Source organism: Toxorhynchites rutilus, chromosome 3 (assembly GCF_029784135.1).
Source record: "Toxorhynchites rutilus septentrionalis strain SRP chromosome 3, ASM2978413v1, whole genome shotgun sequence".
Taxonomy (NCBI): domain Eukaryota; kingdom Metazoa; phylum Arthropoda; class Insecta; order Diptera; family Culicidae; genus Toxorhynchites; species Toxorhynchites rutilus.
The window spans coordinates 91108959-91124704 of record NC_073746.1 but is presented as its reverse complement, the minus strand read 5'-3'; the positions used below and the strand labels follow the sequence as shown (position 1 = coordinate 91124704).

At 39.0% G+C, this 15746-nt stretch overlaps 1 protein-coding gene across 9 annotated transcripts in view; it reads right to left on the bottom strand.

The window, feature by feature from the left end:
- Nucleotides 1-15746, bottom strand: part of LOC129779604 (protein NDRG3) — a 171883-nt gene that overhangs the window by 13664 nt on the left and 142473 nt on the right. For 7 of the 9 annotated variants that reach the window (XM_055787180.1, XM_055787172.1, XM_055787173.1 and 4 more), the window contains 4 exons: nt 15197-15376; nt 14996-15116; nt 14791-14903; nt 8054-8138 (listed from right to left, as the gene is read on the bottom strand). In XM_055787180.1, the coding sequence (XP_055643155.1) occupies nt 8054-8138; nt 14791-14903; nt 14996-15116; nt 15197-15376 (499 nt within the window). Of the gene's footprint in view, nt 1-5383; nt 6721-8053; nt 8139-14790; nt 14904-14995; nt 15117-15196; nt 15377-15746 lie in introns of those variants that run through there. The other 2 variants (XM_055787174.1, XM_055787176.1) reach the window with 2 other exon arrangements.

Sequence of the window (15746 nt, the reverse complement as noted above, 5' to 3'; positions counted from 1 at the left end):
TTCACAGACGGCTATAGTCATAACACGAGTAACATTTACATATACACCACATTAATCGTATCCATAATAATGTAATGGTGCTATTTAGAAATAGAGGGGGCTTTGAAACGATAGGTTTACCTTATGAACGATTATTTGTAATTTCAATTCACACGCAGAAGAAATGAGTGAGGAACGAAAACATTGTTCTGTCAAAGGTTGGTTGGTTGTTTGTTTTTGACAGGCCCTAAAATTCCCAATTTATCCCCTTTAGTATAGTCGAAGCTATTTGTATTCATTTTATACCTTCATATCATCCCTACCACACAAAAAACTAATGAATAAAATGAGACATTAAAAATATATGGAGTGACTAAAACTCCTGGGATCAAATATAAGGGTAATCTCTAGAATATTTTGATCAATCAATAGCGTACATTTATGTTCCGGGATGTTTTCATTAGGACACATTTTGATTAAGAATAAAACGAATATCATCTGTAACAGACATCGAATCCTTCTATAATGTTTACATCGCACTTTGTTTCATTTTGATTGAATAAAACAATCCAATTCTACGTATGGGAGCACGGGGTAAGACGGCCACCACAAGCATGGAGCACAATTGAACACAATGTATACTGGTCAGGATTATCATTGAACCCCATTGTTAACAAATAAGGAGAGTACAATCTCTCAGTTCATTCAAAGCAACCTATGAACCACTGAAAATAGCATAATCAGCGTTTGCTGTGATAATCTGATTCCTTAACATATAAAAAAATGAAGCATTTCTTCATATCAGCATCGATCTTTATGTTGCTTCCCACAATCATGTTGATTTTCAGAAAGTTTACTTCTTATTTCATAATGTTATATAATAAATAAAAAAAGATATGGTGCTACTAAAATCATGCGGGGTAACGTTGGTCACCACTATGGGTATGACAGCCACATGATTATAGCCGTATAGAGGATTGTTGTTTCCGGCAAAATTGTACTACAGATCAAAGCCGTGGTACTTTAGATCAATCGTGACAAGAGTGGGAGGTGTTATTTTCCCTTAATTAACTATAACGGGCTTAATGCGCAATTAATAATAATTATCAAAAACAAATCAAATTTATCATGAATGCGAGTTATGCAACCAACAAATCAAGTGGTGTGACGGGCGATGAAATGATATCTTTTATGGCAAATCAGATCTCTTACGATAGTGGCCTTCTTAACCCCGTTAGGGGCTGTCCACATACCACGTGGACAACTTTAGGGTGATATGGGTTACGAAAATGTCCACGATTGTCCACAGTGAGGGGGGTAGGGGTACAGCCAATGTCCACGTGGATACGTGAAATAAATATTTGAGAAAAAAAATTAACATCTATATTTAAAAATGAACGAAATCTGTTTTTCATTTTCAATAGTTTTCAAACTTTCCTATCATGCTTGTTCTGCGTATTTGACAATAAAAAGTTTGAGCTGTCTATTTTTTTTTTAATACTTGTTAGTGTGAACACAATGGTAGAATTCGTGGTTTTTGAAGATGCACAAAATGAAATTGCTACGGAAGTAAATAATCTAGCAATTTGATGTCAGAGAACTAATCATAAAGCACTTTGTGAAGATTTATCAATGCTGTTTTTATAAAAAAATATATTCTAAAACTCTCGTTCGTGTGCCATCTTTCGACACAGTCCCTCAAAATAAGGTCCTGGTTTTTCACTACAGTTCTGCACGGTAAAAAAGGTTTGGTGGCTGAGAACAGACATAGGAACGCGAAGATTTATTTTTTCACTTGCATTACTTTTTCCAAAAATGTACACTTTCGCAAGGAATTGAAATTTGAGCAATTTAAAAAAATTAATACACTACGTGTCATTTCTTTACAAAATCAGCAACAAATTTCGCACGAATTATAACAAGCTTATCCAAGCTAATCCAAACAACGTGTTAGGCCAACAGAAAATCATGGAACTGCAAGTCTCTCAACTTTTTCGCGAGCACCCGAATTCTTTCGGAAATATATAGCAATTTCAACATCGTAGCGCTGCAGGAGGTGTGCTAGAAAGGTTCGATGGTGCGATCGTTTCAAGGTGGTTATACCATCTACCAGAGTTGTGGCAACACACACGAGCTGGCTACAGTTTTCATCGTGATGGGGAGATGATTGGCTGGTGGCAGATCAACGAAAGAATGTGCAGACTGATGATGCAAGACCACTTCTCCAATATCAGCATTATCATATGACGATGCATTACCGACGATGACGATAAAAGAGAATTCCACGCGCAGCTAGAGCGTGAATACGATCGCTGCCTAAAATACGACATCACGGCCAAGAGGAGGAGTTCAGACTGGTAATTGGTAGGTTCAACGCCATCAGCGAATCAACGAAAACGGCCTAAGACTTATCGACTTCGCTGCCTTCAAGAACATGGCCATACGTAGCACCTTCTTCCAGCACAGCCTTCAATACCGTTATACCTGGAGATCACCTCAGCAAACTGAAACACAAATTGACCATGTTTTGATCGACGGTCGGCATTTCTCGGATATTATCGACGTCAGAACCTATCGTGGCGCAAGCATCGATTCAGACCACTACCTGATGATGGTTAAACTACGCTCTATACTGTCAGTCGTCAATAACATAAGACACCAGCACTCACCACGGTATCACCTACGACGACTGCAGGAGCCGAATGTTGTTGCAATATACTCGCAGCTGCTTCCCTCGATGAATGCCGGGACACCGTGAAAGCAGCAATTGGCAGCACAGCAGAGACCGTCATCGGGTATGAACAACGAGGATAACTGTTTGAGGAATGGTTTGACGACGAGTGCCGAGCACTCCAGAATGAGAAGTATACAGCACACGCAGCCATGTGACTCGACAAAACGTGGAACGATACAGAGTGAAGAGAAGGCAGCAATTACAATCTACAATTACAAGAGTGTGAGGAGAAAGAGCTGGTTTATCGTTCTCGAGAATCGCGGAAGTTCTTCAATAAACTGAACGCCTCGCACAAAGGCTTCGTGCCGCGGGCAGAATTGCGCAGGAACAAGGCATCTTGAGGAACGAACGTGAGGTGATCTAAAGGTGGAGGCAGCACCACAAACCTGGAACACCTTTACAGCAAGCAGACAGGAGATCAAGATGGCGGTAATGAGTACTACACAGGTGCAGTGAACAACGACGACGTACCACCCCCGACGATGGGTGAAGTTAAGAAGGCCATTAATCAGCTAAAGAACCACACAGCAACCTCGTAGTGGAGCTCTTCAAGGGAGGTCCGGGAAGTTTGTAGAGTGTATGCACCGGCTTATAGTCAGGATCTGGTACACAGAACAGCTACCGGAGGAGTGGAAGGACGGGATAATTTGTCCCATCTATAAAAAAGTTGACAAGTTGGATTGTGGGAACTATCGTGCCATCACATTCCTGAATGGTGTCTACAAAATTCTGTCAGATACTTTTTCGCCGTCTATCACTAATAGTAAACAAATTTGTGGGAAGTTATCAGGCCGGATTCATGCCCGCTTACTCGACGACGGACCAGGTTTTTACACTGTGACAGATCCTCCGAAAGTGCCGCGAGTATCAGGTCTCTACGCACCACATCTTCATCGGCTTCAAAGCCGTTTATATTACAAGTGACCGGCTATGGAGAATCATGGACGAACACGGCTTCCCTCGAAAGCCGACAAGGCTGATTCAGGCAACCATGATCGATGTGCGGATCTCAGACGATCTGACGGAACCATTTGAGTCTCACAGGGGACTTCGATAAGGCGATGGACTCTCCTGTCTGCTCTTCAACGTGACACTGGAAGGTGTTATGCGGAGAGTGGGAACAATTTTTAACAAGTCTAGAGTCAGTTTATCTGCTTCGCCGACGACGTAGACATAATCGAAAGAGCACATGCGACGGTAACATAATTGTACACCCGACTGAAACACGAAGCAGGACTGATTGGGCTTGAGATCAATGCGTCTAAGACTAAATACATGTTAGCATAAGGAAACGATTGCAACAGAGTTCTTCCTGGTTGTACTGTTGCGATCGATGGTGACGAGCTCGAAGTAGTAGAGGAATGTGTCTACCTTGGCTGAACAACAGCCATGAAATTTGGAGACGCATAGTTAACGGAAGTAATGGCTACTATGGGCAAATCCCCGTCGACCTGTACGAAGTGTACCATGTACAAATCTTTGATAAGACCGGTAGTCTTATACGTGCACGAAATATGGACTATGCTCAAAGAGAACTAGCAAGAACTTGGTGCTCCCGAACGGAGAGTACCCAGAACACTCAACGGTGATTTACACGAAAAAGGAGTTTGAGGAAAGAGCATGATCCACGAACTGGCGAAACTCCAAGGCGAACCTAACATCTAGAAAGTCGTCAAGGCTGGACATGAGCCCCGTAAAGATGGTGTTCGCGTCGAATCCGGTGGGAGAAAGAAGCAGAAGAGCACAGTGAGCGAGGTGGTTGAACGAGATGAAGCAGGAAGCAATTTAGTGATAAAAATTATTTTCTTGGCGAATGAGATGTATCAAAGACATTGATCGTCTCTGGCGTAGACCAATGAATTCGCTTTGCAAAAAATATATCAACTGTCCTAACGACATCCATTATTTCACATATTTAAAAAAAATGTCTAGAGTGACTTCGTATGTCTTCGTTTTGAATTCTTTTTTATATAGACTTTTAGTTTCCTTAGCTGGTTCGTCTCTATTCTCATTTCTTTATTCTTCCTGTTATAGTAATCTGGTACCTTAAACTAAAACAGATGATAATCACTAGGTGTCGAATGATAGTGGATGCATAAGAATCTCCCAGCCAATCTAGCGGAACTGCTGACAATATCGCGTATACCGTAATTCTCTCTCCTCTCTGCGAAGGTACGGTATCGCCGTTTCAATAGTTTTGTAAGTATAGTTCCTCTCAATCAGTTTTCATCAATTCTAAAGAAGACATGCCCGTTGAACTACTGGAGAGAGAGGAAGGAAGTTCGAAGCTTAAAACAACCCCCACACGGTCGTTAATACTCCGTTCGAGTGGGGTTTCATCCGTCATTTTTTGAATACTTTATTTGAAAAGTTTAATGAAAACGAGTATAACCGCAAGGTAGGTTCATCCAACCAACTGAACTTTTCATTCTCATGCGAAAGGCTCTTATGGGATAACACAGACTTAACAATAATTTGTTGAAATAAAGCTGTTTCTTCCTCTATTTATCTCTCAACCTAGCACACAACAGTTCATTGTTGTGAATTGGTCGCATTCTATATTTGATTAAATTAAACCCGCCTATTCGCAGTAAAACATATAAAACATATAATCAAAGGAGAACTATGTCATCAAACAAAAGAAGAAAAAGCTAAACAAATAACAAAAAATGCTGCTATATCATATATATTTATATTTTTTCTCTTCCGCTCTATCGTAGAATCGAATTGAACTGAAAAGTACATACAATAATCTTTTAGCCTATGATTGATTCGTTCATTATTTTCTCGATCATAAAACATGTGTAATCAAATGTGACAAATAAACGTGTTACATCAAATGTTACGACACTAATAACTTAAACTAAATAAACTAAAACAAACATAAAATCTAATACGAAACGAGGATTTGGTTGACATAACTGGACTTAGACTAACTTGAATCTAATACGGTTTGATTGAACTCTTATGTCGGTATGTGTTTCTCTAGTGAATTACAGTAGATAATCCGCGTTGCAGCAAAAACTCATTTTGTTGGATTCCTTTGATCAGCAGCGGGGATTGTTTTTGAAACTGTTCCGTATGTCATGCAAACCAAGATTTGAAAACAGAAAGGGTAAATTCGTGTGGATTCTATCAATGTTAACATTTAATAACATGAGAAGGAACAATTTGTATGATTACAAGAACTGAAACTTCGCACCATGTAATGAATAATCACATACTTTTGATACAAATAATTTACTACGTACAAACATACGCTTTGTGCGCTCTTCATCTACTAACTCAGAGTTACCAGTATAGCGGTCAGATAATAAAAGAAAGCAAACGAAATGCGCCTATGATGAATATTTGAACGTCTCATGTCAGGATTGAATCTAATCTCTTCTACTTTGGGGTAATTTCTAACTGCGGAATACTTAAGATTAGTCTCGTTCATAATTTCGTAAAAAAGTTTTCTATACGGTTCACACACACCACACATTAACCGTGGCCAATAATTTTCAAGCATAATGGCACTATGCAAACAACATTGTTGTGGAGATTTAGGGAAGGAAACGAGGAAAGTACACAAATTCGAATTTGTCACGCCAAGAGCACGAGGAAGAATGTCATTCACATGGTGGTGTCTTCCGGCGAATATCCATTGGTAACCACCGATTGTTCTCTGTCAGGATTATGAGCACAACACATGTTCAACAGGACACAAACTTTTACGGAAATCTAAGTGCGTATGTGTATGCGGGTGCGTGCGCGTGGTTTTGTTGGAGTTGTAGCTGTTCTGGAATTTTATTTGTGCACGGACACAACTCGATGAAGGATTGCTGTTCGGTGTGGGATAGCTAGCAGGGATACACAACCGAAATCATTCACGGTTCATACACACACTCTTTCGGAGATTTTCCCGTTCTCTCACTCTCTCACTCTTGCGATGACTCACTAGTAAGTTAAGCTTTCTACAGTACTCGAGCGGGATAGCTTCCCTATCTTTTGCAAAGCGCCAACAGCTAAATAAAAACAAAACAAAAAAAGAAAAAAGAACAGATAATATAGAAAAACGTGTTTTTCAATGGTTACAAAAAAAGGTTATAAAAATAAATTGATGATCGTGGATGAATGGATGTTCGATTATAGTAAAAGAAACTGGGTATCTTTCTAAAATCTCAGTGAATAAATGTCATTAGATACTAAAGGCAAAACTATCTGGAATTAACAACAACAAACACACATCGCGAGAACAGTAGAGTAAATGAACCTTAAGCAAAACAAATTCTACATTAACAAAACAAATTTACAGACAATAAAAAAAAAATACGCAAAAAGAAAGTTTGGTGGGATACATTCAAATACTTTAAATACTCGCGAAACTGAATCGGAACTTGAAGGGGTAGAAATCGAACAACACGAAGGACAAAGGGGGACGACGACGACGACGAAGACGACGGAGGGACGATGAGTGTAATTAAAAGCCAATGTGTATATTTTCTCGATTCAGCTGAAAGCTTTCGCGTTTAGCTGCTACTTTCCGTCTGGTGAAACGGGCAACTTTTATTGAAACAATTTGTTTTTACTTGACTATCAACGAACCTCACGAGGTTGGAACAGACACAGTATTTTTTTGCAAATAATCGGGGGGAAATATTCCAAAAGTTGTTGTATTTCTCGTCATTCGAAAGCTTTTTTTTTATATAGGTCATTAGTTGTTTTGCGCCAAGCTTGCTGAAGCGTGCAAGTTATTGATTTGTTTTTACTAGGTTTTGCTTCGCATTTGCAAATAAAGTGAAAAACACTGAATGATTGTATCGTTTTAGCACAAATATCGAACATATACGGAGAGAGCGATCATATTAATTTATAATGAAACCAATGCTATCGTTTGATTTGTACATGAACACATACTAAAATTATTCTAGGTGCTAGATTTTCTAGGGTGATGGAGTTTTTTTTTGCTGATTTGATGAGAAACTGAGCTGAGTTAGGTTTGATTTGTTGCAAAATCTTGAAACTAATTTTCCTAAGGCGCAATTTGTGAGTTTGGTGGTAAAATGTAATTGAAATAAGATTTTTGTTGTTGGCCTAAATGCAAAATAAGGTTAGCATTGATCTATGTGTGATCGATGAGCAAGCTTTTTTTGGTAAATATTTTACTCTAACGTTTAGTCACATGTTTTACACATGCTGCATATGTGTACTGAATGCGCACAATCTAACTCGATAACGTGTTTTTATTGGTTATTCTGATTTGTTTTTTTTTCTTCTTGAGTTCGAATCTCAATCCTGTACTGTGGGTAGTTTCCTGTTCTCTAACACTTGTATTGGGAGGAAAAAGTTAACACTTACCGTAGCCTTCGCCCTGCAGGAACAATCGGAACGCCTCGGCAAGCTTGCCCGGTTGCTCTTCCAATACCAGACCACAGTCGGAGATCTACAGGAGAAAATTGAAAAAAAAGTATTTAGAGAAGCTGAACTGACTGATTTATTGAATATTTGGCTTATTCAAACGCTTCAGATTAGCTAAAGGCGGTTAAAAAACAGCCCAATATCGCCCATATTTTTGTTATTGCAGTGGTACTGCAATTTATAATGAGAAAAAAAAACAAACTAAGAGTTCGAGATTAAACGCATGATCGCTTACGTATAAATCTATTTTAACTTGAGACATAATAACCAAGTCATTCGTTTGAAGATCGAACCTGTCAGACGTAAGCTTGTTCACGTTTGAGTTACCGTTGTTTTGATACCTTTATTCACTTCCTGGTTGAAGCATTTCTTCCGCTCTTACGGTAGGGGTTATGGGGACAAAGTGGTCACGTGGGGTAAAGTGGTCACCTGCTTGTTTGATAGTATAACTATTGACTATTGACACCGTATTGATAGTCACCTTATGTTTGAAGAATTTCATGACTTTTAAGTCACCCTGTACTTCTGTGGAGCTGTCGCATGTCAGAATATAAATAAAAACAAAAATCGCTCTCTCGGGAGCCATTCGGCCATAGTAGGGAATTTCTAGTGAAATTTGGTGAATCAAAATAGACTCTGCGTGTATGTATGATTTTCTCACCAATAACTTGCTTTAATATGGTCTTTAGCGTTGGTTTAGATCGTTTCATACTAGAAAAAAATGTCATTGCAATAGTGCACAGGAAACAACTCGATTTCAACTATCTACCTATATTTTACTGCTGCGATCGAGGCTCAATGATTGCTATTTGAGTGAAAAACGAATGATTTTACAGAGATACTCGCTGGCTCAAGCAAAAGCAAATTCTCAAGCAAATTCCCTCACAATCTAACGTCATTCCGAGAGGCAAATGAGAGAATGCAAAATTCTCTGAGAATAGATGAGCGGAATCGAAAAAGTATTTTTCCGTTAAACTCGAGAATGAACTTTGCGAAGATGATAGGTGGATGTTTTCTGTCTCAAATCAAGTGAGGCATAAACGGAGAATAGAAGGGTGAGTTTTATCTGTGAATGAGTGTTGTTGAACGAATTTCGATGCGATTTTCCCCACACCTGCTGACAATGTTCTGATTTCAAAAGCAGATCTAATGTGATAAAACCTTCTACTCTTAAAAGAGTCCCTTTGTGGTTTTGACCCAGGAAAAATATGTCCCCCACTAAAACCAAACCTCATTATAAAAAACAGGAAGTGGGTTATATCTATGGTATAACCGCAAGGGTGACGTAGGACTATCGTTGATTTAGAGATTGGGGGACTTCGAAAACGAGAGCGTTACGTTGGAGGCACAAGGTTTTATGCATCCAATATAGGATACGAAAAACCTTGTTCTGAAGAATAATCTTCAGAAGCTAACCTGCTAACTGTACTTGATTGACAAATCACAAACCCAAATGTATTATATGGATATTTTATGGATAGAAAACATTAAAATAAACTCTTTCGCTTGAATGTAATTTTCAATTCCAAGGGGAACTGGCAGATTATTTTCCAGCAACGATTAGATATTTCCACATTTTCCTCGATACTGGAAGCCCACCAGTGGTTAATACTAACTCGATAACCACCTGTTAATAGCACTGAAATATATTTGGTCTCAGTGTTACATGGATAGAAAACATTCAAATTTTCACATGAATGTATTTTTGAATTCCCAGAGGAACTGGCAGATTATTTTCCAGCAATGATTAGATCTTTCCGGAACTTTCTCGATGCTGAATAGCATCCAAACGGAAAGAATTCTGCGCGTGTATGTGTCGATCCTTCGCCGCCACTTCCTCCAGCACGTTAGGCAACGATGTTGTCTTGTCGATGTCCTCACGAAAAATGAATGTGTCTCACCACCAGAATATCGCTTAAGTATGCTTTTTGTGTGTGATTGAATCGAGAGAAGGTGTGGTTTACGATGGCAATTTGGAAGGCAAACTAGAGGGGAATGAACTCTCTGAGCTCGGAACTTTCGGCGACTGAGCAATAATCGATTGCGGGCGCATACAATATTGGATACGGAAATATCCTACTGATGGGGAAGAATAATCTTCAGAAGCTATCCTGTTAATTGCGATTGATTGAAAAATCACAAAACCAAATGTATTTGGTCACAGTGTTACATGGATAGAAAACATTCAAATAAACTCTTTCACATGAATGTATTTTTAAATTCCCTAAGGAACTGGCAGATTATTTTCCAGCAATGATTAGATCTTTCCGGAACTTTCTCGATGCTGAATGGCATCCAAACGGAAAGAATTCCGCGCGTGTATGTGTATGTAGCGATGTCTTCCCGGGGAACCGTTTGTGGCATCACCCTCCTCCTGATGGATTCCCTTCTGGCCTAGGGTGCACAAACAGGCTCTTGGTGACACCGTTCATCCGCGCTTTCATGATAAACGAAGAGCTTCACCACAACAGCGACAACATGCTCCAATCGCTGTTCAATTGAAACTGAGTGGATTTCCGAGCGGCGCTCGCTTATATACCGATTGGTGATTTCAATAGCCTGTTTTGAAAGCAATTTTAAGACTATTGAAACAAGTTTTTGGATCAAAAAGTAACAAATATAGAACGCGTAGACATTTTATCTTTCGAATGAAGTGTTTATCATACCATTTCGTTCAGTTGTTTAGGAGCTATTAACGCTCAAAATCTCGGTCTCCGGCGTAACGCTTTCGTTTTCGAAACTTTGATTTTACACCCCGGTATAGAAATGAAAGACGTAGTCCTACGTCAAAACTTCATGTGTTTCCCACTACGTTTTTGTACCAATTAGAAAGTTTCAATTACGACTCTAGGTAAATAGGCCTAGCTAATTTCATACATGTACCTATTATTTCAATAATGATTTAAATAAATGTATCCTTTCTAGCACGATATGTCACTCGCACATGCTAGAAAGGATAGATTTATGTGTGTTTTCTTGTCTTTGCCCCCTTATGTAACCACTTTACCTCATCACTAAAAAAAGTCTTTTCAAGACTTTTCAACTTTTTTTTTATGTACAACTACGTCTTTTATCAAGGGTGCCAATTCAGAAAACAAGTCACGTTTTTATGAAATTAACGTTAATAACTATTTTTGCCACGAACGGATTTTGGCGATTTACATACCAAACGAATCGGAAATTCCCTAAGATTTGTTTGCTATGCTATACATTACGATCCCACAATCTGTATATGGTTTAAATTGATGAAAATTGGAAACAACCCTATTTCCACATACATTTGTTCTGTCCATTTGTGTGCTTTCCCGAACAGAGCTGTCAATGACGAGCAACTTATCGACAAGCAACGAAAGGGAAATCGTTAGATTTAAGGTATCCGTGAACAAAGGAAAAGAAGAAGAATGAAGGGGAATATTTGCCTAGAGTAAAAACAGTGGATCTCGCTGAGGCAAACTTTCATTCTTTGTAAGGAAATTGACTGAACAACATCGTTGCTGGGCGAGCTGGACGGCGAGTGATCGAATGCCTTTCTCAAGGCAATGGGGGGAGGAGTAATACAATGGATGAAGTAAAGTTTTCCAAGGGTCTTTTTGAAGGTTAGAGACGAATGAACGAATGAAGAAGATTAAGGTCTCAAGCAAGGAAGGAAGGCAAACTTTCAGTATCGTTCTGTATTCAAAGCAAAGCATATCTCTTGTTCTTCCTTGTTTTGCACAAGTTTTCGTTTCGGATTGAGCTGTAGACGCGATCAAATTACTCACTCGCTGATGTCTCTGGCATTGCAATCATTGCATCAAATTGACGCCATTGCATTAATGTTCTCTGAGCTACACAATTGTGTGGGGCTCACCAAATAAATATTCTGGAATTTTGTCAGTGATTTGGTTTCGCATGACGGTAGGAAAACTCTCTCCACAAAGGATGACAGCTAAGCTAATCTAGACTGGAAATATTAACAGAAAGAGCTTCTGTTGAGAAGTTCGCAAAACGGAGATAAGTGTGTGTATATTTAGTTGCTTCAAGCCATCGATATATGGATATTTGTGTGCGAACGTGCGTCCTTCATAACCCGTACGTAAAAATAGTACATCTTGGCTACGCTGAAACCACATTTGTATCTGCTCCCGTGTGCATTGGCCCTATAACGATGCAACAATCGCCCAATTTTTATGCTATGATTGACGGTGTTTGGTGTTGCAAATTATGTAGTAATGATAAATATAAACAAGGAGGGGTGATAGCAGGAGGGAAGTGTTTACGCTAGGGTATTGGTAATGAATCTCTACTGAGCCTTTTTCCAAGCAATTATTTGTTTTCTGTCATCAATGCATTGAACTGACGCTATGGTGAAGCAGGTGTTAAGGTTGTGCACCAAAAAATTATTTGGGGAATACCAAGTTATTCAATAAGTCATATTAAGTTATTATTTTATTTGGGCTCGCGTGCCAGTCGCAAAACTGCTTTCAACTAGGATTGCGTTTGCGCTAATCTTGGTCACAATGAAGCAGTGCTACTCTTTTCGAGGTTGTTGAGATTAACGGATAGAATTTTTTCGTTCATTAAGTCACCAAGGAAGTAAATGTCGTTCTGGAATTTTGTATGTGATTTGGTTTCGCTTGCCAGTAGCAAAACTTCCTCCACTAAGGATGACATCTGCGCTTATCTCGAGCATGTATTGCGAGTACAAGAATGAATCATCAAACAATTATCGTCAAATGATTCTACAATAAAAAAAAACATTTCAGGGCGAATATATCGGCAGTTACAAACAAGTGACTTGAATCATACTACAGCGTAGTTCTACGTCAACAATGCGGTCGTGTCTAGAACACAACCTCCTATAATTTTTTTTTCTAGTAATGAAAAATGTACTATTTTAAATTTTCATAATAAAAATCGCTTGCTATCTTGAACAACAATAAGTTGAGCTACGAAAACCACTTTCCCCTTTCCCCCCCGTTTATAGTGTGCATTATCCGTTGAGAAGTGCAGTGCGCAAGGAAGGGAATCGCAGCCAGCGAGAGGAGAAATATGATCACAGCGAGCGCTGTGATCTTCTATCCGTGCATCGGCATTAATAGCTCGCTCGCAAACCAATCCACAGACGGCAGTGTGTGGATTGGTTTGCCTCTCAGAGCCAGTTCCAGAACAGTTCCAGAAAATGCACTTGGAACTGGTCTTCCGGCCAAAACCAAATGGAAATATCTTAACGTGATTCAAATCATGAAAGATCTGCAAAACTTCCGTATATAAAATTCGCAGAGTTAGACCGAACAAATTGCGGGTTAGTGTGTCAAACCGGAAACACGCAAAAAAGATTTTTGCTGAAAAGCATTTCACTCTTGAATATCGCGCATATATTCCCTCTCTTGACGGACGCAAACATGTCTCTTCCCTGCAATGATTATTTCTCTCGATGTTTGATTTAAATAGAGAAGTCGGAGATACCATTGTTTTACAGAGAAGTTGTTGTAGGCTTATCCGTGAAATTAATACATTGAATCGTTCATTCATAACATTATTTTAGATGTTTTTGCTGTGTCCGTGACTTGGCTTTTTTCACGAAATGAACTCTCTTTCCACGTAAAAGAATGAAATTCATACACTGACGGTGAAATCGTGTTTGTGTATTTCCCTACATTTCATTTTGTTTATAAGTTTGAATGGGCGTTTTCACGCGGGATGTGTGTAATGCGATTTGCGCAGTGTTCTGATAACAAGACTTAACTTAGTAATAAGTAAGTAATAAAAATATAGGTTAAAATTTGGCTCCTTAAAACCTATGTAACTGAGCCTGTGAAAATAAACGAATTTCAAAAAACAGTAAAAATAACTAAGAATCTGAATGCACTCTCAATTATGTGTAGCGCTACTAGTTGGTCGATTCTAGATGGTCTTCGACTGATTTCATTATATGCAATTCAGTGTGAATTATTTTTCTTCAATGTATTAATGATTCTTTTGATCCGTCCTAAATAAGACACTAAAAGGTTAAAATCTGCCACATTTTTATCGTTTCTAAGCAATCAGAGAGTATAAATTGTAAATGGAATTGTTATCATCTCCCCCGAACTGTATATTTCCTCTTGCCAGTAGCAACTTAGATACATACCCAACGATAAAAAAACTTTAGCCTCTGTTCAATCTTAATTCAAGGACTCTCGGTGGCAAACCAAGGATGGTACCATGTGGTGAAAATAGTTTCAAAAACAGTCGCACTCGACTCGGAGTCATTACGTAATATGGCAAAAGTTTCGCTTCTTTATGACTAATGTGGTTTCACTGAAATTCCTACATGACAGACTTCCAATTTGTTGAGATTGTTTTTGTTTGTGGTACCGGAACGATGTCGTAAGCGTAAATTAACATCGTTACATTCCGTACAGCAATGATTTGTGACTCGTTAGTGGAATACAGGAGCATAATCCTCATGACAAACGGTCGACCTATTCACATCGACGACTTACATCGACTTTTATTAGTAAAGTAAGCAGTAAAAACTTTTATCAGATTAACGCTGATGATCATTAAATTATTCGCTTTCTTTTACCACATCAGCCTAATTACACACAAACTACGACCACAACAGGGCAGAGCAATCCTTTTTTACTGGGAAAGCCCCACCCACCGTGCAGCTAGTGGCACGAGGTGAAAGGGAGATATTGAAAACAAATTACCTTCATCCAATTAGTCTTCTCTGGCATCAGTCTACCGTTGAATGTGACCGTATCATCGATGTGTGGCGATAGTGCTCCCGTAATATTCAATACTGGCATTTTCAGGGATGCAGCTACGGATTCGATGCAGAAATGTGAGAAGAAAAGAAACGATGTGAAGTTATCGTTCCGACAGAAGTGAACCATCTATCGGTACGTCAATTACCTGTTTGAGGTGTGCCCGATGGTGTCCGAGCAATGTTGAGGTCGGTCCGCTTGATGTACGAATCGATCAGCATAGCCAGGTTAACGGGGTTTATCGAACGCTCGAAGTTTGATTTGTACAGCTGGAATGGGGCGGTGGGTGGAAAGTAAAGATATCAGTAACGAGAGATCGTTCGCTATTAAGCAGCCATCAGGACATTACCTGCACCAAGTCGAGATTTCGTTCCTCCGGATTTCTGCCGAAGTGATGCCACATCAGATAGTCCAGTACGCCCTGTGTCATGCCCTTCGAGCGGAGATTACGTGTATTCAGCAACTGATAGCCCCATTCGATCCAACCGGCAGCGGTGGAGCTGCAGTTGATTAGGCAGAGTGCGCCAACCTGAAAGATGTTTTTTTTTTGTTTATATTACTCGCATATTAAAAATACCAAACATTGGTATGTATTAATTACAAAAGTAATTTTTGTCAAAGTTTCTCTATTTCAAAAATTAACTATTAGTAGGTATATATAAATATAATTAATTTAATTTTATCACAATGGTAAAAAATAAAAGTTTGCAATGACGACAAGTCTATTAAATTCATATATACCTGCTAGTATAATCAAGTAAACAATTTCTTCATGAATGAGAATGGTATTGTTAAATTGTTGAAAAATGGACAACTTCAAAATTGTCCCTGATTTGGTCCATCCCTGTAGACAGACTCATAATTTGGTATTATACAGATAGGGCCACAAAAAAATGCTT